Source organism: Astyanax mexicanus, chromosome 22, assembly GCF_023375975.1.
Source record: "Astyanax mexicanus isolate ESR-SI-001 chromosome 22, AstMex3_surface, whole genome shotgun sequence".
Classification (NCBI taxonomy): Eukaryota; Metazoa; Chordata; class Actinopteri; order Characiformes; family Acestrorhamphidae; genus Astyanax; species Astyanax mexicanus.
In genome coordinates this window covers 3,082,610-3,110,551 of record NC_064429.1, presented here as the reverse complement: position 1 = coordinate 3,110,551, position 27,942 = coordinate 3,082,610, and the positions used below count along the sequence as shown (strand labels likewise).

The window sequence follows — 27,942 nt, the reverse complement described above, 5'->3', positions numbered from 1 at the left end:
AAAGTAAATTATTATTATAAGGTGATTTAACAACCTAAACATGTTACTCCACATTACAGTTACTGTTGTTAGAAAAAATTATGCATGCAATGTCTGAATTATATACATACGACAAAATCAGTTATCACCTAATATTTAAAATAATATAACAGATTTGTTTATTATTATTATTATGTCATGTCAGTTCTGTTGTATATTTACATTTTCTCCTGCACTTTTATTTTTTTCTACTGAGAGCTCTTCTTAAGATGGTGTCCTTTTATGTAAAAGAATGTAACTTTAAGTTTCATAGAGACTTTTATAAACGTCAGGATATGTGGTCTTACTGTGAACTACAAATGAACAGAAGTCAGGTTACAGCAGTGTTTCTCAACCCAGTTCTTACATATTCTACTGCATATTAACACTGTTCTGCATACTCTACAGCTTCCTCTGCTTTAAAGGCATTTAATAAAGTAAGTGGTGGTATGATGTGTCTAATACACTGCTGATATACATAATGATTAATTTAGGCTCCATAGGGGGCTAAAGGATTTTAACAGGTAAACGCAGTAAATTACTGTTTATTAGCTGATCAGCTGGATCAGGTGGAAAACACTATTTTAGGGCAGTTATCAGGGTTAAAAAACTGCTTTAAACTAACAACATAAAGTACTGTTCTACATTCTGGCTATCCACTACATCCAGCTTCTAGATAACTAGTTAGCTAAATTCATTTTCGTTCATTATAGCTCACAGTAAGTCCTGTAATATTAAATTAATTGAAAATGAAACAGTGATTAGCTGATCAGGTACAGGGCAAGTTGAACATTACATATATAGTTTATTTTTTTTTCTTTAACCCTGACTCCCAATCTAGCTAATTCCAAAGATAAGCTTACACACTAACACAGCTGCAGTTTATTAATCACAGTGAGTTTAAACTGTGTGCTGCTTCAGAGACGTGTATTTTTAACCAGCTATCAGAAACATATCCAGATCTGTTTTAAATCAGCTGAAGCTGCTGAATCCAGGTCCCGCTGCTAAATCTCACAGCGAGGGGGCGGGGCTTCCCAACAGCAAACTGCCTCTCCTTCGCGCGGCGCAAAACCAGCAAGCTGATTGGCTGTTTCTACTGAGAGGCGGGACTTAATACCTGAACCGGCTTCTTGATTGGTCCGGTCTGTCTCCTCATTAATAGCACAGCTTGGGGGGGGACAAATCCACCTGTTTCTAATATTGGGTGGGACATGTCCCACCCATCCCCCCCCCGGTTCCTACGCCTATTTAATTACATATCTTACTTTTTTTATTTCATTTTGTGTGCACATATATACATGACATTTCACAGATTAGGCGGAATATGCCATATACTAAATAATGTTTTGTTACACAGTGTTTATGTGGATTTTAAACAGCTAAAGCTTTGCTGTACTGGTATTACGGACCCTGTAGTGACTCTCAGTGATCTGAGTGAGGAGCTGTTGAGAGCAGGGCGGATCTGCTGTTCACTCTGCGGGCTGGAGTTCAGAGTTTTATACAGGAGAACAGAGACTCCGGGTAAGTACACTCCTCTCTTTCTCTCTCTGTACACTCTAACTTAACTCTAACTCTGTACTTTAACTCAATCAGTCAGTATCTTATCTATTAAACTCCAGCACTGTGATTCATGTTTTTGCTGTAAAATGCTACTTTTTGAGAGTGCAGTTTTCTTCTATAGACTTCTGCATGGAACTCTCCAGTCCACCTTAAAATGTTGCTATAGTTGCAGCCTATCGCTCGGACAGGCGCCTGTATGTGACTAATCCTCCATTTAAGGTGGACTGGAAAGCTAGAACTTGGATATGAGCTGGTTCTACTTTTACTGCAGTTTTACATGTACAGTTTTGCAAAAAATAGGACCCTGCTGGAAAGTTTAACTAAGTCGAGAGGGTGGAACTCAATTCCACTTCTTACCAAATCTTTACACAAATCTTTACATCATGTTGCATAGTTTAAAAAGTGTTATTTGTTATTTGAGTGCTTAAACTTTTGCATAAGACCAAACCTGTTTTTTTTTTTTCGGCCCAGGGCCACATCTGGTCCTTTGCCTTTTTTAAATGCTTTGTAAATAAATGTAACATATTACATAAGAAAAAAAAATATCAAAACATCAAAGTCACAATTCATTACTTACACCTCCTCCAAATCCATATTTACCTCGAGTAAAAAACTACTAAAACATACAGGGCATTTTGCAACCTTACTATATATATATGGCCCCTCTACTTTCTGTGCAGCAAACTCACTCCAGAAATTCAGTGAGGATCTCTGAATGATTCTCTGTATAAATGCACCTGCTCTGTGATAGTCTCAGAGTTCTGTTTAAAGCGCAGAGAGCATCATGAAATGGAAGGACTATCAGGCCACTGCAAATCTACCAAGACCAGGCTGTCCCTCTAAACTTTCAGCTCAAACAGGCAGTAGACTGATCAAAGATGCAGCCAAGAGGCCCATTATCACTCTGGATAAACTGCAGAGATCTACAGCTGAGGTGAGAGACTCTGTCCATAGGACAACAATCTGCACTGAAAACCTGTTTTTGCAACCTGCTTTAGGTTTTGGATCATTGTCTTGTTGGAAGATAAATCTCCGTCCCAGTCTCAGGTCTTTTGCAGACTGCAAACATTTCAGTCTCTCGATGTGTAAAACTGATAGAGACAACTACCCCAAGTTTTTTACTTCTATAAAAAGTTAAAAATATCCAATAAATTTAGTTCCACTTCACAATTGTGTCCCACTCGTTGTTGATTCTTCAAAACATATATGTATATATATATATATATATATATATATACATATATGTATATATATATATATATATATATATATATATATATATATATATATATATATATATATATATATACACTACCGTTCAAAAGTTTGGGGTCACTCAAACAATTTTGTGTTTTCCATGAAAAGTCACACTTATTCACCACCATACGTTGTGAAATGAATAGAAAATAGAGTCAAGACATTGACAAGGTTAGAAATAATGATTTGTATTTGAAATAACATTGTTTTTACATCAAACTTTGCTTTCATCAAAGAATCCTCCATTTGCAGCAATTACAGCATTGCACACCTTTGGCATTCTAGCTGTTAATTTGTTGAGGTAAGCTGGAGAAATTGCACCCCACGCTTCTAGAAGCAGCTCCCACAAGTTAGATTGGTTGGATGGGCACTTCTGGCGAACCATACGGTCAAGCTGCTCCCACAACAGCTCAATGGGGTTCAGATCTGGTGACTGCGCTGGCCACTCCATTACCAATAGAATACCAGCTGCCTGCTTCTGCTGTAAATAGTTCTTGCACAATTTGGAGGTGTGTTTAGGGTCATTGTCCTGTTGTAGGACGAAATTGGCTCCAATCAGGCGCTGTCCACTGGGTATGGCATGGCGTTGCAAAATGGAGTGATAGCCTTCCTTATTCAGAATCCCTTTTACCCTGTACAAATCTCCCACCTTACCAGCACCAAAGCAACCCCAGACCATCACATTACCTCCACCATGCTTAACAGATGGCGTCAGGCATTCTTCCAGCATCTTTTCATTTGTTCTGCGTCTCACAAACGTTCTTCTTTGTGATCCAAACACCTCAAACTTGGATTCATCCGTCCACAACACTTTTTTCCAGTCTTCCTCTGTCCAATGTCTGTGTTCTTTTGCCCATCTTAATCTTTTTCTTTTATTAGCCAGTCTCAGATATGGCTTTTTCTTTGCCACTCTGCCCTGAAGCCCAAAATCCCGCAGCCGCCTCTTCACTGTAGATGTTGACACTGGTGTTTTGTGGGTACTATTTGATGCCAGTTGGGGACCTGTGAGGCGTCTGTTTCTCAAACTAGAGACTCTAATGTACTTATCTTCTTGCTTAGTTGTGCAACGCGGCCTCCCACTTCTTTTTCTACTCTGGTTAGAGCCTGTTTGTACTGTCCTCTGAAGGGAGTAGTACACACCGTTGTAGGAAATCTTCAATTTCTTAGCAATTTCTCGCATGGAATAGCCTTCATTTCTAAGAACAACAATAGACTGTCGAGTTTCAGATGAAAGTTCTCTTTTTCTGGCCATTTTGAGCGTTTAATTGACCCCACAAATGTGATGCTCCAGAAACTCAATCTGCTCAAAGGAAGGTCAGTTTTGTAGCTTCTGTAATGAGCTAGACTGTTTTCAGGTGTGTGAACATGATTGCACAAGGGTTTTCTAATCATCAATTATCCTTCTGTGCCAATGAGGGCCTCTATACACCTATGTAGATATTGCACCAAAACCAGACATTTGCAGCTAGAATAGTCATTTAACACATTAGCAATGTACAGAGTGTATTTGTTTAAAGTTAGGACTAGTTTAAAGTTATCTTCATTGAAAAGTACAGTGTGTTTCCTTCAAAAATAAGGACGTTTCAATGTGACCCCAAACTTTTGAACGGTAGTGTATATACACATATATATATTGTATGGTTTCTGAGCATGAACAGCTCGCTTTAAATCACACCACAGATTTTTAGTAATATTCAGATCAGGGACCTGGGGACAAGATTTCCAGTACCTGCACTGATCACACAGCCCCACAGCATGATGAACCACCACCAGATTTTACTGTGGGGATCGGGGGCAGGCATCGGAAGGCAGGATACACCCTGGACAGGCCGCCAATCCATCGCAGGGCAGACAGACACAGACAGACACACAGACACATTCACTCACACACTCACACCTAAGGGGCAATTTCAATCAAGTTCCAATTAGCCTGAACGCGCCGTCTTTGGACTGTGGGAGGAAACCGGAGAACCCGGAGGAAACCCACGCAGACACGGGGAGAACGTGCAAACTCCACACAGAAAGGATGAATAAAATATGTATGTAAAAAAAAATAAAGAAAAGGATTCAAAGATATAAAATTTTAAAAAAGATAATAATAGTAAAAATAAGGTAAAAAGTAATAAACTAAGAACATGGGAATTAGCATGAAAGCATAAGAATAATCTAACTGAATAAAAACTAACTAACTAAATAAATAAAAATAAACACTTTAAAAATAAAAGATGAACTCATTTTGTCACATCACATCACATCACATCACATGCAATCACATCACATCACATGCAATCACATGCTTTCTGATGGTGATTAGAAACTAAAAGTTTAAAATGATTGAGAGATCATGAGCTTCAACGTTTCTTGTAGTTAATTCTGCATTAATGTCTTATATACAGTTTATTTCTGAAAAATAAAACTGCATTATTTATTCATAACATGACCACAATCACAGTAATAATGACCATAATCACAGTAAAAACTTGCTCTAAACTTCATAAAATTGCATTTAAACTGCAGTAAACTGATCCAGGAATCATTTGGAAGCAGAGCAGTTTTCTTGTTTGCTCTGCACCTGATTACAGGTGCAGTGTTCCCACCTGCCAAAACAGACTGAACTAAATTTAAAGATAAAAAAACTTTATCTTCTGCTTCTATGCTGTGAAAACAGAATATTCAGCTGCTCTCCAACCTTACATTTTTCTCATTACTGGTCAGCTGAACAAAAATATTGAATTGTGTCATAAACTACAGTAAAGTAAACGCTTTTACATGAACATCCATGCAGTAAAAAACTTACAAAGGTGAAGAAAAGTGTTTTGATTACTTATCTGTGCAGGCTGACTGCAGTCAGTAGGTTATCAGATAAGGGCTTAATGACTGAGACGACACAATTACTGTGAGATGTAGCTTTGCACTTTTAACAGACACAGCTTCTTAACACGATGTGATGGGACGGATCCACTTTTTTCACCAATTCCGATACAAAACTGATATAAAACTGCTGATACCGGTACAAACAGATACTTTTAGTTTGTTATTAGTACTATGATTAAGATTACATTATAAAGCTCAAAACACACCACACAGCCCTTTGAAGAGAATACACAAGTGCATTTATTGTAAATGCATTCCCAAGTCTGTTTTTAGGTTTAATATTAAACATGTTAAGTATTAACTAAAGGGCTCTAGACTATTTTTTTGCACTGGTTGCGCAAGAGACTTTTATTTTGACACATAGCCTGGTGGATTAGCTTCAATGGCTAACCGGCGACACTAACTGTGTTTCTGAGCTGAATTAATTACTGTTTTTTAAATAACAGATTAATTTATAAGTGCTGGTTAGAGTGAGTTCTAACCATCTGTGATGATCTGTGGTTTGATATTGATGTGGATTATGGCTGTAGTTCACTTGAGTTAGTTACTCATTTCCTTCACAATACCTAGCCTGATATCTGATTTGTTAAATTATGTCAATATCGGCCCCGATACCCATATCGTATCAGATCTGTCCCATTACTAAAAATAATGACCCACCACTTAAATAATAGCTGGTGGTGGTTTATAGCAGGTGGTGTGGTGGTGTTCTCTCCCGTGGGGTTCTGAGTATAGAAGAACAGGGTGGGGATAATAGAGGATAATAATAATAAAGTATATAGAGAAACAAATAAAGTTACTCGATCCTGCCGCTTCGCGCTTTATAACATCAGAAAAATTCGACCGACTACTGGTACAAGCAGTCGTCATCTCACGCCTCGACTAATGCCCTGCTAACTGACCTCCCGACCTGTGTAGTAAAACCACTCCAGATGATCCAGAATGCAGCAGCACGTCTGGTCTTCAACCAACCAAAACGGGCACATGTCACCCCGCTGCTCATTGAGCTCCACTGGCTACCAGTAGATTCTCGCATCAAATTCAAAGCTCTTACAATCGCCTACAGGGTGATGACAGAACAGCTCCTTCCTACCTGCACTCACTCCTGAAGGCTTACGCTACCTCCCGGCCGCTGCGCTCCTCCAATGAACGTCGCCTCGCTTTACCAAACAAACACTCACACAAAGCAATCCAGACTGTTCTCATACAGAGTTCCCCAATGGTGGAACAAACTACCTTCTACTACCAGATCAGGAGAATCTCTCACTATCTTTAATAAACTCCTGAAGACAGAGCTCTTCAAAGAGCACTTACTCTCCTAACACCTCTAACTAACTACCTTCTACTACCAGATCAGGAGAATCTCTCACTGTCTTTAATAAACTCCTGAAGACAGAGCTCTTCAAAGAGCACTTACTCTCCTAACACCTCTAACTAACTACCTTCTACTACCAGATCAGGAGAATCTCTCACTATCTTTAATAAACTCCTGAAGACAGAGCTCTTCAAAGAGCACTTACTCTCCTAACACCTCTAACTAACTACCTTCTACTACCAGATCAGGAGAATCTCTCACTATCTTTAATAATCTCCTGAAGACAGAGCTCTTCAAAGAGCACCTACTCTCCTAACACCTCTAACTAACTACCTTCTACTACCAGATCAGGAGAATCTCTCACTGTCTTTAATAAACTCCTGAAGACAGAGCTCTTCAAAGAGCACTTACTCTCCTAACACCTCTAACTAACTACCTTCTACTACCAGATCAGGAGAATCTCTCACTGTCTTTAATAAACTCCTGAAGACAGAGCTCTTCAAAGAGCACTTACTCTCCTAACACCTCTAACTAACTACCTTCTACTACCAGATCAGGAGAATCTCTCACTATCTTTAATAAACTCCTGAAGACAGAGCTCTTCAAAGAGCACTTACTCTCCTAACACCTCTAACTAACTACCTTCTACTACCAGATCAGGAGAATCTCTCACTATCTTTAATAATCTCCTGAAGACAGAGCTCTTCAAAGAGCACTTACTCTCCTAACACCTCTAACACACTAACTACTTCGAACCTCATTTCCTTCTTCCCCTTCTCTACTCCTCTATCCTATTATTTTTTTACTTTAGGTCCTATATGAAGATGTTTTTACCTTTAACTTCTATTACTTTTGTACTTCACTATTGTAAGTCGCTTTGGACAAAAGCATCTGCCAAATGTAATGTAATGTAATGTAATGTAACTACAGTCTGTGATTATTATAAAACGACAACCTGCTCATATATGATAAGTGAAGTTGGAAAATGGATAATGGGTGTAGAAACAAGAATGTTTGATTGGTGTAAATTAATTGCTTTTTGTGAACTCTCAAACACAAGGAAATAATTTAAAATCTTTGATTTTTAGTAATGTGTGGCTACTGTATATCTGTTGTAGATTTTTTTTCTTTTATTAAAATAATTACATTTTTCTATCATATGGGCCTATAATAAACCTAACCCCTTTATGGGAAACTGACTGTTAGAGTTTAACTCATGCTAACTGTATGTGCTGTATAGAGTTTACAGTTTAACTACAGAACAGCACATAATTTCACATATTCACTCAGCCTTTGTACCTTTTTTAAATCCCAGTCCTGCAGTACCTGTCTTATACAGTTTACTGTTTTCCCAAACTGATCCAAATCAGGATGATTATATTTAGGGATGGGTGATATTAATATTCTTCCAATACAGTAACAGTCAAAAGTTTGGACACACCTTCCCGTTCAGTGTTTTTTATCCTGCATTGTAAATAAATGGTAAAGTGATCCAGACTATGCAGGAACACATAAGGAATCATGTAGTAAAAGGGTTAAACAAACCAAAATACTCTGTAAAGTGTTTAGGTGCTGGTAACTCTGATGATCTTATCCTGTACAACAGAGGTAACTCCTGCTCTTCCTTTTCTGGGGCTGTCCTGATGAGAGCCAGTTTTATCATATCATTTTGATGTGCAAAACAAATTAATGAAGATTGACCACCAGGCTGCTTCAATTGAGCCATGAATCCTCCCACACTAAAATGACAGGTGTTTCAGTTTCATTGTCCAACCCCTGTAAATCACTGCCACAGTAATTTACAGTGTTGAGAAAAACCCTTTGGAATTTCATTGTTTTCTGTCATTTGTCATTAAACATGAACTAATCTTCATTCAAGTCAAGGGAATTGACAAATAATCAGTTTAAAATAACAAGATATAACAGTTATGATTTGCAGATCTTTAGTGAACACACTCATTTAACACTCACAGTAAAAATAGTAAGTGAACCCTTGGAATCATGGGAAGCAATAACCTCAACCAGGCTCTACCTCTAGCTGTGGATCAGACCTGCACGACATTCAGGAGGAATTTTAACCCATTCTTCCTGCAGAGCTGCTTTAGCTCTGTAGTATTCCTCTAACGCCTTAAGTGTGTACGTCTCTCTTCAAATCAAATCCAAAGCATCTGAGATCTGGGCTGTGATTGGTCAATCCAAAAAAAACAAAATAAAATTCTCAAGCCGTTCTGTTGTGGTCCTGCTCTGGTATTTTGGGTCATTGTTCTGTTGCATCACCCAACTTCTACAGAGTTTTACCTGATTTACAGACACTCTCACAGTATCACATAGAATGTTTTCTGGTCTAGGGAAGTCATCTTTGCCTTAACGATTGTAAGCTGGCCAGACCCTGATGCAGGAAAGCAGCCCAAATCATGATGTTCCCTCCACCATGCTTTACGGTTGGGAATGATGCTTTCCTGGGCTGTGACCGAAATGGCTCCCTGTTTACTATTTATGTATCTCTTGAGTCTGTCTGTCCGAATAGTAAAGTGGAATTGGAAGGTTATTTTGAGGGCACTATAAAATCCCATAATGCAACGTGATTTATAGTAAACATCGCTGCTTACTACATGCTGAACGTATCCCAGAATGCATTGTGAGTGTTGCAACTAAGCAACAGACAGCCGAACATGCGATTCAGATAAAACCAAGTAAACTGGTTAAAACTTGTTTCAAATCTACAAAAACTGCAGAGAAAACCACCCAAACAGCTGATGTTCAGCATATCAACAAGATTACAGGGTATATTCCAACATGATCTTAAAAACATACCTTAAATATATCACTAATTACAAATAACTAATTACTGCATGTGTGTATTATATATGTGTTAAGTGTATTGTATCATAGGACACAAGAACAAAAGAAATGTAATTACAGTACATAAAAATAAACATGCAAGCAATAAAAGAAGTAAATGCTCATAGAGTTACATAATAACCAACACAAACACAGCTTATTCAAATGTCCATCAGCAGGACTAGCTCTGTCTCTGCCAGGTTATCTACAGTGTCTGGTGAGTTAAATTTCCACACTCTTAACACTTTAGTTTTGTCCATCCTTCAAAGCACAGCATTTCCTCCAGTCAGTTTCAGATACAACTCAACATTTGGCATTAAATCACCCAATCTGGCAACATTGAGTATATTGAGACTACCTGAATATACTGAATATAGACCAGGTTATCCCATCAATGGATTTTTTTCTTCCCTGATGGTACAAACATATTCCAAGATGACAGTACCAGGATTCATGGGGCTGGAATTGTGAAAGAGTTCAGGGTTCAGGGAGCATGAGATCATCATTTTCACACATGGATTGAGAGAGAGTTCAGCACAGAGTCCAGATCTTAACCTCATTGAGATTAAAATAAATCTGGGGACATTGTAGAAGCTTACTGAAACAATGCCACAGTGAATTTGTGCTGCAATCAAAGCTAAAGACGCTCCAACCAAATATTAGATTATTTGACCAGGCAGTGTATTTGTCAATACCATTGACTTGGATGAAGATCAGATCATATTTTATGACACATTTATGCTACAAAAACATGATGCGACTCCAGGACCAGGGTTTAAAATCATTTCTCTGTTGTTAACACAGTTTGATATTAACACGTTTTTTTATGTGTGTGTGTGTGTGTGTGTGTGTGCGTGCTGGTGTGTATGATATTGTTTCACTGCAGTCATGCGGGTGGCGGTCATCGGCGCGGGGGTCATTGGCTTGTCCACTGCCCAGAGCATTTATGAGCATTATCATGAGAAAGTGAGTCCCCTCACTATAGAGATCTACGCTGATGTGTTCACCCCTCTCACCACCAGCGACGGAGCAGCGGGACTGTGGCAGCCCTATCTCTATGACGAGGGCAACGTCCAGGAAACGTGAGGACTGGCACAGTTACACCGGGTCAAACTCCAGTCCTGGAGGGCACCCTCATGTTCACTTAGCTAATAATACACAGAGTTTATACATTACTGTCTGGAGGATTTACAGTATAGATAGTGCTTTTACTGTAACTGACTGCAGCCCATCTGTTACTGCACAGTTAATCAGTCTTAAAATGAACTGGTTTAATCCGTGGCGTAATACAGTGGGGAAAATAACTAGTTGTTCCTCCTACAAAGAGTGAAGAGGTCTGTAATTTTCATCATAAGTACACTTTAACTGTGAGAGACACTGTATTTCATTGTATTATTTTTAAATAGTTAATGTGAATTTTATTGCATGAAATAAGTAGACAAAGTAGAAAATGGAACTCAAAACTTCCTATAGTTCTTGATCAAGATTGCACCCACTGCAGCAGGGATTTCAGCCCACTCCTCAATACAGATCTTCTCCAGATAATTCAGGATTTGGGTTTGTCGCTGGACAATATTGACTATCAGCTCCCTCCAAAGACTTTCTATTGGGTTCAGGGCTGAAGACTAGGGGTGTGACAAGACACTAATATCACAAGACGAGACGAGACACTATAATGGGTTCACGAGAATGAGACAAGACGAGATTTAAAAATAAAATAAAAAAAAAACATCAAAAATGAAAAATAGAAAGCTTGAAAACTGAGTTTTATTTGGAAAAATCATATAACGTAAACTTAACTGTCACGAAATGACCCAGGCAGGGAGACGAGGAGGCGGACACAAGTGCAGGTAGGGCGATATATAAATAATTTAATAAATAAATAAATAACAAAGAAACACTGAATGAGGAACACGAAACAAAGATACACAAATAACCATAAACCAAAACAAATCAGAGAACATAAACTAAACCAACTAGAGAAAAAGACAATAAATAAACAGGGAATATATACAATGGAAATAAACTAGAAAAATAAACACTAAGCAGGGGTATCTACAAGGAACTAACTGAAATAAACAAGAGACTAGAAACATAAAACTATAGATAAACACAGAGACTAAGGGCGCGAGGAACAGAGGCTATGAAACACAGAGAGACAAACGACAGGGGAAGGTGCAAAGACCGACAGAGACAAAGTGGCACAGGGGATCTATATAAGGAAACAAGAAACACTCTAGAATTGGAAACACCTGGGGAAGGGGCGGAGCTACAAATGAGACACAGGTGGAAATCTACTAAGACGGGAGACACAGGGGAGCACAGGTCACGTGGGGAAGACACACAGAGACACGAGACAGGGCTAAGACCTGACAGAAGCCTCCCCCTAAACGCGCAGCTCCCGAGGCGCGTAAAAACGAACCCCGGGGGCTGGCGGCGGGGAGAGGCCGGGGAAAACAAGAGACGAAACCGGGGACTGAAACGGAGACAGGACAGAGGACAGAGACTGGACGGGAGACTGAACGGGGAACTGAACAGGAGACGGAGACTGGACGGGGAACTGGACAGGAGACGGAGACTGCATGGGGAACGGAGACTGGACAGGGAACTGGACGGTGGACGGAGACTGGACAGGAGACTGGACGGGGAACTGGACAGGGAACTGGACGGTGGACGGAGACTGGACAGGACACTGGACAGGGGACGGAGATTGAACAGGAGACTGGACGGGACTGGACATGGGAACAGGGACGAGGACATTAACAGGGACAGAAACGAACACTGTAACTGGAACGGGAACAGAGACAGAGACAGACACGGGTACAGGGACGTAAACAGAGACAGGGACCAAAACAGGGAGAGACATGGGGACCAGAAACACGGGTGGGTGCCCAGGACTGGCAAATGTCTGAGGGGAAGTCCAAGGAGCCAGCCTGGGCACAGTACTGGGGACAAAGTCAGGGGACCTCGGTGCCTGCCTGGGTACGTGGGACCTGGGGCCAAACAAAGTTCTGGGAGCAGGAACCGGTGGGGTAGTGACTCTGGCAGCGGGAGCTGGTGCTGGCGGCGCGGCGACTCTGGCAGCGGGAGCTGGTGCTGGCGGCGCGGCGACTCTGGCAGCGGGAGCTGGTGCTGGCGGCGCGGCGACTCTGGCAGCGGGAGCTGGTGCTGGCGGCGCGGCGACTCTGGCAGCGGGAGCTGGTGCTGGCGGCGCGGCGACTCTGGCAGCGGGAGCTGGTGCTGGCGGCGCGGCGACTCTGGCAGCGGGAGCTGGTGCTGGCGGCGCGGCGACTCTGGCAGCGGGAGCTGGTGCTGGCACGGAGACTTGGGCAGCTGGCTCTGGCACGGAGACTTGGGCAGCTGGCTCTGGCACGGAGACTGGAACTGCTGGAGCAGACACTGAGACTAGAACAGCTGGAGCAGACTTGAAGGCTTGAACAGCTGGAGCAGACTTGAAGGCTTGAACAGCTGGAGCAGACTTGAAGGCTTGAACAGCTGGAGCAAACACGGAGGCTTGAGCATTTTCAGCAGACACGGAGGCTTCAGCAGCTTCAGCAGACACGGAGGCTTGAGCAGCTTCAGCAGACACGGAGGCTTGAGCAGCTTCAGCAGACACGGAGGCTTGAGCAGCTTCAGCAGACACGGAGGCTTCAGCAGCTTCAGCAGACACGGAGGCTTGAGCAGCTTCAGCAGACACGGAGGCTTGAGCAGCTTCAGCAGACACGGAGGCTTGAGCAGCTTCAGCAGACACGGAGGCTTCAGCAGCTTCAGCAGAGACGGAGGCTGGAGCAGCTTCTGCAGACACGGCAGGAGTGCGGGGGCGTGGCTCAGCAGCCGAAGACACCTCGGAGATGGGCGTGGCCGCCGAGAGAATTTCGGAGCTGGGTGTGTGCAGATCCAGCGGAGCAGCAGCAGGGCTTGAGACTGCGGGTGGAACAAAAACCCGGACTGGATCTGCAGCCTCGCCGGTAAAGTCCACTGCAAGCAGCGCGGGGCCGCCGGTAGAAACCGGCGCGGGAAAAGTCTCCATAACAGTCCCGGAGCACGGCTGGGTTGCCGCGGAGATAGTCCCAGAGAGAGGCTGGATCGCAGCGGCGGAATCCAGCTCTGCAGCCGCCATGAAAACCAGCTCCTCAGCCTGAGGTGCTGGCGCTGCAGCTGTGGGGCTTGAGAGTGCGGTTGCCGCAAAATCCCGGACTGGATTTGTACTCTCTCCGGCTGAGTCAAGCGCGGGGAAAGTCTCTGCTCGCGGCTGGCTCGCTGGGTAGGAGGTCCTGTAGCGCGGCTCGGCTGCTACCGCGGAAATCACGGGGCACGGTTCGGCAGCTACCGCGAGGAACACGGGGCGAGGTTCGGCTGCTACCGCGGGGATCTCGGGGCGCGGTTTCACAGCCGTCACAGAAGTCACGGAGTGTGGCTTAGCCGCTGAAGACGCTAGCTTGAGAGGCGCCGGGGATGCTAGCGCCTTAGCCACTGGAGAAGCTAGCTCTGGAAGCGCCAGTGAGGACAGAGTCTTGGCCGCGGGAGGAGCTAGCTTTGGAGGCGCTGGGGAAGCTAACGCCTTAGCCACCGGGGAAGCTAGCTCTGGAACCGCCGGTGAGGAGCGCACCTTGGCTGCAGGGGAACGGACGGGAGTCGGGACGGCCTCTGGAGCTGTGCGGCCGAGAGCCGGGTAGAGCACCGCCCCTGGGGGAAACGGTAACGGAGCACGGGCCGGTGCGGGGTAGAGCTCCTCTTCGTCCTCGGAGCTGCTGGGAGCGCACCCGAGAAAGTCCCACGGGTCCCGCTCCTTGAGCCTCGGGTACACGGAGGTACCGAGGCTCAAAGCACCAACCCTCATCGCCCCCCCAAGAAAATCCTCCCCGGAAAAGGGGTCTTCTTCCGGCTGGCGGGACCCCTTAGAGCGCCTACCCCGAGGCCTGCGGCGTCCTTGAGGCCTCGAGGTGTCCTGCGCCGGGGTCCCGCAAGGAGCACGGCGAATCGCCATCCTGGTGCCAGTCCACGCAGAACCTGCTGTGTCCATGTTAAGGTCGGTCTTTCTGTCACGAAATGACCCAGGCAGGGAGACGAGGAGGCGGACACAAGTGCAGGTAGGGCGATATATAAATAATTTAATAAATAAATAAATAACAAAGAAACACTGAATGAGGAACACGAAACAAAGATACACAAATAACCATAAACCAAAATAAATCAGAGAACATAAACTAAACCAACTAGAGAAAAAGACAATAAATAAACAGGGAATATATACAATGGAAATAAACTAGAAAAATAAACACTAAGCAGGGGTATCTACAAGGAACTAACTGAAATAAACAAGAGACTAGAAACATAAAACTATAGATAAACACAGAGACTAAGGGCGCAAGGAACAGAGGCTATGAAACACAGAGAGACAAACGACAGGGGAAGGTGCAAAGACCGACAGAGACAAAGTGGCACAGGGGATCTATATAAGGAAACAAGAAACACTCTAGAATTGGAAACACCTGGGGAAGGGGCGGAGCTACAAATGAGACACAGGTGGAAATCTACTAAGACGGGAGACACAGGGGAGCACAGGTCACGTGGGGAAGACACACAGAGACACGAGACAGGGCTAAGACCTGACAGAAGCCTCCCCCTAAACGCGCAGCTCCCGAGGCGCGTAAAAACGAACCCCGGGGGCTGGCGGCGGGGAGAGGCCGGGGAAAACAAGAGACGAAACCGGGGACTGAAACGGAGACAGGACAGAGGACAGAGACTGGACGGGAGACTGAACGGGGAACTGAACAGGAGACGGAGACTGGACGGGGAACTGGACAGGAGACGGAGACTGCATGGGGAACGGAGACTGGACAGGGAACTGGACGGTGGACGGAGACTGGACAGGAGACTGGACGGGGAACTGGACAGGGAACTGGACGGTGGACGGAGACTGGACAGGACACTGGACAGGGGACGGAGATTGAACAGGAGACTGGACGGGACTGGACATGGGAACAGGGACGAGGACATTAACAGGGACAGAAACGAACACTGTAACTGGAACGGGAACAGAGACAGAGACAGACACGGGTACAGGGACGTAAACAGAGACAGGGACCAAAACAGGGAGAGACATGGGGACCAGAAACACGGGTGGGTGCCCAGGACTGGCAAATGTCTGAGGGGAAGTCCAAGGAGCCAGCCTGGGCACAGTACTGGGGACAAAGTCAGGGGACCTCGGTGCCTGCCTGGGTACGTGGGACCTGGGGCCAAACAAAGTTCTGGGAGCAGGAACCGGTGGGGTAGTGACTCTGGCAGCGGGAGCTGGTGCTGGCGGCGCGGCGACTCTGGCAGCGGGAGCTGGTGCTGGCGGCGCGGCGACTCTGGCAGCGGGAGCTGGTGCTGGCGGCGCGGCGACTCTGGCAGCGGGAGCTGGTGCTGGCGGCGCGGCGACTCTGGCAGCGGGAGCTGGTGCTGGCGGCGCGGCGACTCTGGCAGCGGGAGCTGGTGCTGGCGGCGCGGCGACTCTGGCAGCGGGAGCTGGTGCTGGCACGGAGACTTGGGCAGCTGGCTCTGGCACGGAGACTTGGGCAGCTGGCTCTGGCACGGAGACTGGAACTGCTGGAGCAGACACTGAGACTAGAACAGCTGGAGCAGACTTGAAGGCTTGAACAGCTGGAGCAGACTTGAAGGCTTGAACAGCTGGAGCAGACTTGAAGGCTTGAACAGCTGGAGCAAACACGGAGGCTTGAGCATTTTCAGCAGACACGGAGGCTTCAGCAGCTTCAGCAGACACGGAGGCTTGAGCAGCTTCAGCAGACACGGAGGCTTGAGCAGCTTCAGCAGACACGGAGGCTTGAGCAGCTTCAGCAGACACGGAGGCTTCAGCAGCTTCAGCAGACACGGAGGCTTGAGCAGCTTCAGCAGACACGGAGGCTTGAGCAGCTTCAGCAGACACGGAGGCTTGAGCAGCTTCAGCAGACACGGAGGCTTCAGCAGCTTCAGCAGAGACGGAGGCTGGAGCAGCTTCTGCAGACACGGCAGGAGTGCGGGGGCGTGGCTCAGCAGCCGAAGACACCTCGGAGATGGGCGTGGCCGCCGAGAGAATTTCGGAGCTGGGTGTGTGCAGATCCAGCGGAGCAGCAGCAGGGCTTGAGACTGCGGGTGGAACAAAAACCCGGACTGGATCTGCAGCCTCGCCGGTAAAGTCCACTGCAAGCAGCGCGGGGCCGCCGGTAGAAACCGGCGCGGGAAAAGTCTCCATAACAGTCCCGGAGCACGGCTGGGTTGCCGCGGAGATAGTCCCAGAGAGAGGCTGGATCGCAGCGGCGGAATCCAGCTCTGCAGCCGCCATGAAAACCAGCTCCTCAGCCTGAGGTGCTGGCGCTGCAGCTGTGGGGCTTGAGAGTGCGGTTGCCGCAAAATCCCGGACTGGATTTGTACTCTCTCCGGCTGAGTCAAGCGCGGGGAAAGTCTCTGCTCGCGGCTGGCTCGCTGGGTAGGAGGTCCTGTAGCGCGGCTCGGCTGCTACCGCGGAAATCACGGGGCACGGTTCGGCAGCTACCGCGAGGAACACGGGGCGAGGTTCGGCTGCTACCGCGGGGATCTCGGGGCGCGGTTTCACAGCCGTCACAGAAGTCACGGAGTGTGGCTTAGCCGCTGAAGACGCTAGCTTGAGAGGCGCCGGGGATGCTAGCGCCTTAGCCACTGGAGAAGCTAGCTCTGGAAGCGCCAGTGAGGACAGAGTCTTGGCCGCGGGAGGAGCTAGCTTTGGAGGCGCTGGGGAAGCTAACGCCTTAGCCACCGGGGAAGCTAGCTCTGGAACCGCCGGTGAGGAGCGCACCTTGGCTGCAGGGGAACGGACGGGAGTCGGGACGGCCTCTGGAGCTGTGCGGCCGAGAGCCGGGTAGAGCACCGCCCCTGGGGGAAACGGTAACGGAGCACGGGCCGGTGCGGGGTAGAGCTCCTCTTCGTCCTCGGAGCTGCTGGGAGCGCACCCGAGAAAGTCCCACGGGTCCCGCTCCTTGAGCCTCGGGTACACGGAGGTACCGAGGCTCAAAGCACCAACCCTCATCGCCCCCCCAAGAAAATCCTCCCCGGAAAAGGGGTCTTCTTCCGGCTGGCGGGACCCCTTAGAGCGCCTACCCCGAGGCCTGCGGCGTCCTTGAGGCCTCGAGGTGTCCTGCGCCGGGGTCCCGCAAGGAGCACGGCGAATCGCCATCCTGGTGCCAGTCCACGCAGAACCTGCTGTGTCCATGTTAAGGTCGGTCTTTCTGTCACGAAATGACCCAGGCAGGGAGACGAGGAGGCGGACACAAGTGCAGGTAGGGCGATATATAAATAATTTAATAAATAAATAAATAACAAAGAAACACTGAATGAGGAACACGAAACAAAGATACACAAATAACCATAAACCAAAATAAATCAGAGAACATAAACTAAACCAACTAGAGAAAAAGACAATAAATAAACAGGGAATATATACAATGGAAATAAACTAGAAAAATAAACACTAAGCAGGGGTATCTACAAGGAACTAACTGAAATAAACAAGAGACTAGAAACATAAAACTATAGATAAACACAGAGACTAAGGGCGCAAGGAACAGAGGCTATGAAACACAGAGAGACAAACGACAGGGGAAGGTGCAAAGACCGACAGAGACAAAGTGGCACAGGGGATCTATATAAGGAAACAAGAAACACTCTAGAATTGGAAACACCTGGGGAAGGGGCGGAGCTACAAATGAGACACAGGTGGAAATCTACTAAGACGGGAGACACAGGGGAGCACAGGTCACGTGGGGAAGACACACAGAGACACGAGACAGGGCTAAGACCTGACATTAACAGACTGGTTTCTCTCACACATTGATTCTATAAGAAATAGAAATAAGAATAAGAATAAAAATAAAACTTTTCTAGGTCTTATATAGTGCAAACAATAAGTGCAAACCACAACCAGTCATATTAAGACTATAGTTTGTGTTTTTTTTCTCCTAAATATCTTTTTAACTATTTTTTAACTATTTTAACTTTTTTAAATATAATTTAACTATGCAGAACCATAACCAGTCATATTAGGACTATACTTGAAGTGAAACAGAGACAGAACTTTTTTTTTAATACAGTACAGAGCTAAGGGATTAGTACAGCTGTCTATGAAACAGTCACGTGTAGGATTTACTTACAGTATTTACGTATGGTTTGTGTCTTGTTGGTCACTCTTAAAAAGTCCACACTAAATAATTTTTTTCCCCACAAGACGAGAAATATCTTCAAGTTTTGATCTCGTCACACCCCTACTGAAGACTGTTCAGGCCACTCCAGGCCTTTAAATTAGTTTTATAGAGCCACTACTTAGTTGCCCTGGCTGTGTGTTTTTCGGTCATTGTCATGCTGCGAGACCCAGCCACGACCCATCTTTAATGCTTCAACTGAGGGAAGGAGAGTGTTGGCCAAAATCTATCCTCCCATCAGTATGTTTTATTCCTTCTGTCCACTTTGCAGAAAAACACCCTGAAAGTGTGATGTTTCCACCCCCATGATTTACGGTTGGGACAGTGTTCTTGAAGTTGTACTCAGCCTTCTTCCTCCGAGCACTGTGAATGTTGTGAGTTGATACCAATATGGTATCCATATAGCAGCAGCTTTCTCTATCTAATTCTCCATCCTTTTCAGGAGTTATGCTACCTTTTTCACCATTGCATATATTAAGTAGCTTAAAAGTATTTTTGCTTTGCTTTTCAAAAAAAAGGAAATTACAAAACTGCTATTCAAAAACATTCATGAACACTTAACATTTTTAATATCTTAGCAGAAGCAGCAAAGCACAGTGTTGTTGTTTGGTATAAATGCTCAGTCCTTTCACTTATTTGGCCAAACATTGAAAGGGTTTTAATTTTTGCCATTTTCATAAATAATAATTTACTTTGCCAAAATATTCAATGCATCCCTTGTAAAATACTCTTACTTGAAGTTGGATGCATGAGTTTTATTACTGAGTGAAAAAAACTGATCACAAACAAACCAGATAAACTAATCCTAAACCTGAGCAGAGCTGAGGAGAGTTTTATAACAGTCAATGGACAGATTGCTGGTGAAATGTTTTTACTGATTGTGATTCTTCATCAGGAAATGGAATAAAGAGACGTTTGATTATCTGCTGAGCTTCCACAGCTCTCCAGAATCAGTGAAAATGGGAATATTCCTCCAGTCCGGCTACAACCTGTGCACTGAGCGCGTTCCTGTAAGACCTGTTATTTATATTTTCGTGTTTTTTTAGTCTTGTGAATGTAAGAGACTATCAGATTTGATTTTCATTTTTTTGACCGTTAATCCAATTTGAGTACTATAATGCTGAAATCTGCAGATACTGTTCTGTTCTTTTCATTTCCACAAATAGATCTGCATACATTAAACAAACTAAAGTAAATTTACTTACAGGTTTAATGAGATTTTTAAATTATTTTTATTCCTGTTCCTTTTGACAGTTAACTAACATCTTATTATGATATATGTATAATGTTATAAACTATAAATTTACATTTCATTTAGGCACAAAAATGTATGACCTATTTTTTTTTAAGGGGACAGAAAATTGCTTGCAAAGTGCTTGGAAAGTGTTTGGAAAATTGCTGAATAAATAAATGTGAATTTACTTACTAAGACCAGTCAACAGAGGGGGCTGCAGGGACTACAAGAAAGGAATTTGCCAAATATCTTAAAAACTGATATAAAAACCAACACAATAAAACTATAACTATTTCTTAAAGAAGTACAAATTATGATATCAATCTAGATATATAGTATATATGATGTACTGTGGTATGAAAATATTTGGGCACCCCTGATGGGGTTTGGGGACTCCTTTATAAATCATTGGTTGTTCAGATCAACAATTTCAGTTAAATTCAGTTAAATTCAGTTTTAGTGATATTTGAGAAGTGAAATTAAGTTTATATGATTTACAGAAAGTGTGCAATAATTCCAAACAAATTTAATGTTCCAATAATTGGTGCTAAAGGTATTCAAATCAATAATACGATAAGGGTGCCCAAATTTTTGCACCTGCCTAATTTAGTTTAAATAATTATTGCCCACTTTCTGCAAAAGCTATAAACTTCATTTCACTTCTCAATTATCACTGTGTTCTTCTGCTATATGATATATTTAACTGAAATTGAAAAGAAAAATCATGAAAATTATCAGGTGTGCCCAAACATTTTCATACCACTGTATATAATATAAGATATAAAATAGTGTACTATTGTTTTGATATGACAGTAATTCATTGTAATACATTGGCTTTGAACTGCTTTTTAGATTGAACTGATGTTTCAGTCATTATGAACTCTTTTAACCTCATACTCGTACAGACTGTTGATTGAAGCTCAGCGGATACCTGTGTTCATTATCCTGTTGCAGGAACCCTCATTTAAAGATACTGTGCTGGGATTTCGTGAGCTCACTCAGAGAGAGCTTGATATTTTCCCAGGATACAGGTACAGTTTTCCCATCATTTAATTCTGTTACTAATCGAATCAGCTCCTCCTATCTCCAGTGTAAAACTGAAGGACTAAAGAACTAAAGAACACGGCGCATGTCTTGGCTGATGTTGGGTAGAAATGTGGACTTTATGATTTTTGTTTGATTTCTAATCAAAGTTTAATGTTATGTGTGTTTTTCAGCTACGGTTGGTTTAACACCGCTCTAATGATAGAGGGGAAGACCTACCTGCCCTGGCTCATGAACTGGTGAGGGTCCTGGATATGGATATGAAGCAGAGCTGCAAACACTCAGACCAGAATTATGTGTCTTTTCAAGACTCTGTGTTGTTAATTAAAAGCTATAAAGTGAAATATGATTTATAGCACACATGTTCTGTGTGTCAGCATCTTAATATGTAGAATGTTTTTTATCTATACAGTGCTGTAAAAAGTATTATAGATTTATTTTGTTTTTAATCATACTTACATTTTTTAGATTAACAAACACATTTTCATATCAGTCAAATATAACCTGAGTAAATAAAAAACAATTTTTAAAATATCATTTCTTTTATTAAAGAAAAAGTCTATCCAAATCATTCTATCCCTGTGTAAAAAAGTCTTTCACATCTCTGTGGAGGAATCCCATCCTCTTTACAGAATTGTTTTAAATCAGACACATTGGAGGGTTTTCAAGATAAACATATTTTAAAAACAAACTTTTTAAAATAATCTGAAAAATGTAAGTATGACCAAAAAAAAGCAATAAATAAATAAATATTTAAAGGGCCAAAAGCTCTGTCTTTGTTTGGTTTAGTTTAACTTAATGATATATTGTACTGTTGTTTTGCAGGTTGTCACAAAGAGGCATCAGATTTTATAACAGGAAAATCACATCCTTTAAGGAGGTCAGAGCATCCCTGTTCACACAACACTTAACACTAATGACATCACTGATAACATATTCAATTAACTAATACAGGACCTGATTAACTATTGTTGCTCCCTGCTGTGGCTGCCCCACACTAACCTGTGTGACTCTTCCTATATATAACTTATATAATATATACAGTGTAATAGACAAAATGATGAAAATTATTAATTAAATCTTTACTGTTTAATATTTTTATGTTGCAATTAAGGCATAGTGCTGCCCTTAGGCAGCAAACCAAAATTTTAATTATTACACCTTTCCATGCTGTACCTTATTAATTAATTGATTTATGTATTCCCTTACTTCCTCACTTGCTTCCTCAACTTATTTTTTTGCATACTATATCTTTAATGTACTATTATATTGTCACTGTCCAATGAAAAACAAGTATCTCTATTTTTGTAGATTTTTAGTTTACTGCATAATTTGAACAAACAGACTGTCCCTTACACTGTGCCAAAATTCCTTGATGAACAGACTAATAATAACTCTTAAAAATGACCTGAAAGAAACTTTACATTGATCTCCATATAAAAACAGTTTAGTTTTTTTTCTCTTGTTTTTCATTGAACAGCGATAAATGGCATATCCACGTCCAATACAATGTGGCGTACAAGTGAGTCATGAATTAAAATGTGTAAAAATATATATTTTACTGTTTATATTCTTACTATATTACTAAAACATAGTTTTTTTGCTTTAAGCACAGGGACTCCCAAGTTTTTTTCTCCAAAAAAATGATTTATGCCATAGAGGGATAAAAAAAAACTGATTTTTCAATGCAACCAATCTTCATTTTAATGATCTAATATTGATTAATTTAAACCCATGATTAGTATTTTAATTTATCCTATTTTGGGAAAGAGCTAAGCCATAATGTATATATCTATATAAAACTGCCTTGAATGACTTCTTCTACACTAATATTTTTCATAATGGTAGGCTGAGTTTACTTATTGTATCTGGAATATCACTCAATTATTCTATATTGGATTTTATTGAATTGAAGTGTAACCTTTAGAATTAGAAACAAATTGATTTAGAACATTTTATTAAATGACAATAGAGAAAAGCCCTATTGTCATTTAATAAAATGATATGCTTCTATAGGTCAAGTGTTGGGGTGTCACACCCTTGCTCTGTTTTCCCTGTATTTCTGGTCTCCCTGTGTTTTCCCCAGTAATTTTCTGTGTCTTATTTGTAGCTCCGCCCCCTGGTTACCTGTTTCCCCAGGTGTGTGCTTTCTGTGTGTGTATATATAGTCCTCCTGTGTCAGTGTTTCCTCGTCGGTCTTTGCACCTTTCTCTGTTGTTTTGTCGTTCTGCGTTCCCTAGTTATTAACTCGGTGTTTATCTCTTAGTTCATTCCTTGTTTATTCCTTGTTTATGTTCCTAGCCCTGTTTAGTTTATTCTGTCTTGTTTTAGTTCCTTGTTTGTTAGCCTCCCTGTTTGTTTATCTTCATTATATCTTGTTTGTTCCTTGTGTGTTTATTTGTTTATTTGTTATTTATTTAATAAATATTCAGTATTACCTGCATTTGCGTCCGCTTTCACGTCTCCCTGCCAGCTCCAGCATTACATGGGGCTTTACTGCGCACTTTTTATCATGATTAAGGGCCTTTTTTTCACCAGCACTATTTGGTTCGTTTAAAACAGACTCCGGTTTGTTTGTACCCTTAATGCGGTTCAATTGAGTAGGTGTGAAAACAACCGAACCAAGACCTGCTAGTGGAGGTGGTCTTGGTCCCAAATAAACTCTGGAGCGGTTTGCTTGTGGTAAGAACATGATCCGACCTCGATCCTAGTCAGCTCTCAAATATACTGCTTTTATTTGAGCTAAACTGCTGATAAGGCGCAGTTTAGTTTGATATATCAGCCAGATAACGCTAATTACCACAGCTTTAAATAAACACTGTTTCTGCTTCTCCATGCTGTTTACACGTGGTGTGTGCAGCTTTTACTACTCTGTTTACTACCTGTACATCTGCGCTCCTCATCCTATTGAACACAGTTTGATTTAAAGCAGATCTTTAAACTGCACAGTTATACGCGCTGGAACACAGAATCTTCTATAAAAGAGCCTTAATGTCCAGTAATTCAGTGGAATATGGCAAGTATAAGTTCTTTATTACTGTTATCTTTATATTTAATACTGTGTGTAAAACATCAGTAGATCATAGCAGAATTGTAATCAGCATGTCTCCGGTTTGTGTTTCTCTCTTTGTGCTGAGTAGCTGGCAGACGGTGGTGCAGACGTGATCATTAACTGCACCGGCGTTCGATCAGGTGACCTTCAGGCGGACCCTGAGCTCACACCAGGCCGAGGCCAAATTATTAAGGTCAGAATAAAAACTGAAAGAATGCTGTTTAGCAAATATTGTCATAAATCAATCAAGGAAACAATATTATGGCCACCATCTTGTTTCTACAGTCTCTGTCCAATTCATCAGATTCACTGTATCTGTTTCTCTGTAAACTTTATTTTTCTCCTCCATTCACCCTGTTCTTCAATACTCAGAACCTACAGGAGAGAAAACCACCACAGAGCAGATATTATTTGGTGGTTTGTGGGTTTTTCTCAGCACTGCAGTTACACTGCCGTGGTAGTGTGTGTTAATTAGATGCAGCAGTGCTGCTGGAGTGTTTAAACACCTCAGTGTTACTACTAGCTAACCAACCAGAAATATCCAGCCAACAACATTCTGTAGGCACCTTTCTAAGGGCAGCATCCTGTAGGCAGTATTCTGTGGGCAGCGTCCTGTGGGCAGCGTCCTGTGGGCAGCGTCCTGTGGGCAGAGTCCTGTGGGCAGCGTCCTGTAGGCAGCGTCCTGTGGGCAGCGTCCTGTGGGCAGAGTCCTGTGGGCTACAGGGTGTTTCAGCTGTAGGTAGGAGTGTGTAATAGAGTGGAGGTGAGTGATGATTAAACACAGTTATTAAAAACTCCAGCAGCACTGCTGTATCTGGTCTATTTAAGAGAGACAAAACTTACATTTAAACTATATGTGATACTAATATGAGTGAATAAAGCTTAAATAGCTTATAAACCTATATATAAATACACAATAACCCCATTGTAAAAACAATATTTTAAAAATGACTGCTGTAGAGTCAAATCAGTGGCTATGATAATCGTCTGAAAGTGACAGAATTTTTGTTACAACCTTGTCGTTACTTGTTACTGTAGCTGCTTTAGTTTTAATTTTTAATAGTTTAATGCAAAGTTTGCATTTTTTATTTGTTTTGAACAAATCATCACCCTGAATCCTAAACTCACTGGCAATAATAATTTTTTTTTATTAACACTTGTCTTTTTTCACCTGCTAGGTAGATGCTCCTTGGATAAAGCACTGGATTCTTACACACAATTTTACAACAGGAGTTTATAATTCTCCTTATATCATCCCTGGGTAAGTTACTTCACCTGCGCAATGGGTAAACAGGGACCACCATTTCAGTCAGGTTGATCACAATAAATATATATAACTTTATTTACTACCAGCAAAACAAAATACAGCTTAAGGCCAAATGACAAGTTTGGTCAATTACCCAGAGAGGAACTTGAACCAAAGACCCCAGCACTGATAGGTGAATGTGTTAACCACCAACCCCCTGTGCAGACTGTTTAGATTCTACTGTACAGTCTGCAGTGTGAAATGTGTGTGAGCTTAAATTCAAAAGTAGCAAAATGCAATAAAGAGTGAAAGAATTTAAACAGATTTCATATGGTCCTACACTTATATCTTTAAGCTACTTTTAAGACACCAGAAGCTGTAGATTAAAGAGGATTTAACTGTGAACTTCATCTTCAGGAGTCGTTCGGTGACTGTGGGTGGAATTTTCCAGCGGGGAAACTGGAGTGAGCTGAACAGCTCCATCGACCACAAGAAAGTGTGGGATGAAGCCTGTGAACTGGAGCCCAGTCTAAAGGTACAGAGATTACAGTAGAGATTTTTTATTTATACTGGGCTGATTGTCTGATAGGATGATAGGAATGTGGGCGGGGTCTTCTTCAGTTTTGAGTAGCATGTCCACTGCCAGTGTAGTGTAAAGTGTATTTATTGTGAAATTACTTTAATATAATATGTTTATTTTTCTTGCCAGTCCATAGAGCTCATACAACAGTTGGACACATCATTAACAGCATCTGCCAGATATTCAGTATTTCCCCCTTGTGCCACAACAGCAGATCTAACCGTTTGACCTGTGGTGAAGGTGTTGTGTGGTATTTGACTGAGATTTTTAAGTCCTGTACGTTGGGAGGTGGGCGGGGAACATCCCACTAGTTTTTTGGAGATGTTCTGACCGAGTAACCTGTTTCGCTGTGCTCCCCCTCTTTTTTATTGTTCAAAATATTTCACAACCCAAACTGTGTATTCACAGATGTGTTTAAGTCAAACACTTGAGTAGAATGGAAAATTAGTTGGTCTGATCCAGTAAAAGACGACTCTGAATAATGTCTGTGTCTGTCAGATGCATTCTGGGATGGAGTTTATTCATTGGCTGTATGCATAAAGGATTGGTTTTGGACTACAGGATCCAGGTGTGATATATCAGATGTGAGTCTGAATAAGTGACATGGGCAGATGCATTCTGAAGTGGAGTTTTTTCGCTGACCATCCAGAGTCCAGACCTCAACATTGTTGAATTTAGTGTATGGTGTTCTTACTGATGGTTTAGTCTGGAGATTAAATGAACAGAGGATGGTCCTGAATGTTTATGCAGTACTGTACAGTACATGCATGTGCTGGAACTTACCAACATCCACTTCTTTACATCAGTGTGTCCTGTCTCTCCTCAGCATGCTCAGATCATACAGGACTGGACTGGTCTCAGACCAGTACGCAGTAAAGTGAGGCTGGAGAGGGAGAAGATAAAGTCTGGACTGAACACGTTTGAGGTGAGTTCTCAGAGATTTTTGTTTCTGCTCCTAACTCAGGAATAATACTGCGTTAAATACCTGTCAGTTTAAAGAAATGTCATTTTGGACAGAAGCCTTTCTATTGGTTCATTAACAAAGTAAAAAGTACAATCTGAAGTGTTTAAATAATGTAGGAAATGTAGGATCTTTTCTTTATTATTTTCCTTTTTTATCGGACAGTAACAAAATCTATGGTCACCTAATATGAAGTAGTTCATTATATAAAAAAAGTTCAGTGTAACATATAAATGTGAAAGGATACAGAGCATGGACTGTTTATATACAGTATATCTTTTCTGGCAGTTTTACAGGAGTTTCTAATGCAGAAGTTTCAGAAATTTATCTTCAACTGCATCTTTCACTTTTCCTGTGCTGTTTTCCATTAGGTCATCCATAACTACGGTCATGGAGGCTTCGGCCTGACGATCCATCGAGGCTGTGCTGAGGAAGCTGCTCGACTTTTTGGAGAAACCCTCCAGCAGAAATCTAGACTATGATCCTGAAGATTCCAATCATTTGTCTGAATCTAGGGTGCAGTTCTTTGTCCACAGTTTTAGACGTGATGTGAGAGTTCACACCTAAACCTCATCGAAATTAGACGAGGCTAATATGACAGTATGATTTCTGTCATTCTAAATTGTGTTAGAATACTAATACAGTATTCTTTTCTGAGTATATTACAGATATGTTATCAGTGCTTAAAGAACTGTGACCAGCAGCACATTTCATTACAGAGAGTATAATTAGTCCTGATGAATTAGAT

General features: G+C 42.5%; 1 protein-coding gene across 1 annotated transcript; it reads left to right on the top strand.

Moving 5' to 3' along the window:
- Positions 1–1,432: 1,432 nt before the first annotated feature.
- LOC103023242 (D-amino-acid oxidase) lies at positions 1,433–27,942 on the top strand. Its single transcript, XM_007238268.4, has 11 exons — positions 1,433–1,539; positions 10,752–10,947; positions 19,973–20,087; positions 21,266–21,342; positions 21,529–21,594; positions 22,181–22,235; positions 24,496–24,600; positions 25,586–25,668; positions 26,071–26,188; positions 27,060–27,158; positions 27,566–27,942. Exons 2-11 carry the CDS (start codon positions 10,754–10,756, stop codon positions 27,674–27,676), a joined length of 1,023 nt encoding a protein of 340 aa, XP_007238330.3. The 5' UTR covers positions 1,433–1,539; positions 10,752–10,753; the 3' UTR covers positions 27,677–27,942.

Excerpts from the sequence above, each read along its gene's own strand:
- LOC103023242 (XM_007238268.4), top strand. The coding sequence starts at position 10,754 with ATGCGGGTGGCGGTCATCGGCGCGGGGGTCATTGGCTTGTCCACTGCC. Across the intron at positions 21,595-22,180 it reads CTGCCCTGGCTCATGAACTG|GTTGTCACAAAGAGGCATCA; the intron begins GTGAGGGTCCTG and ends GTTGTTTTGCAG. Across the intron at positions 26,189-27,059 it reads AACTGGAGCCCAGTCTAAAG|CATGCTCAGATCATACAGGA; the intron begins GTACAGAGATTA and ends GTCTCTCCTCAG.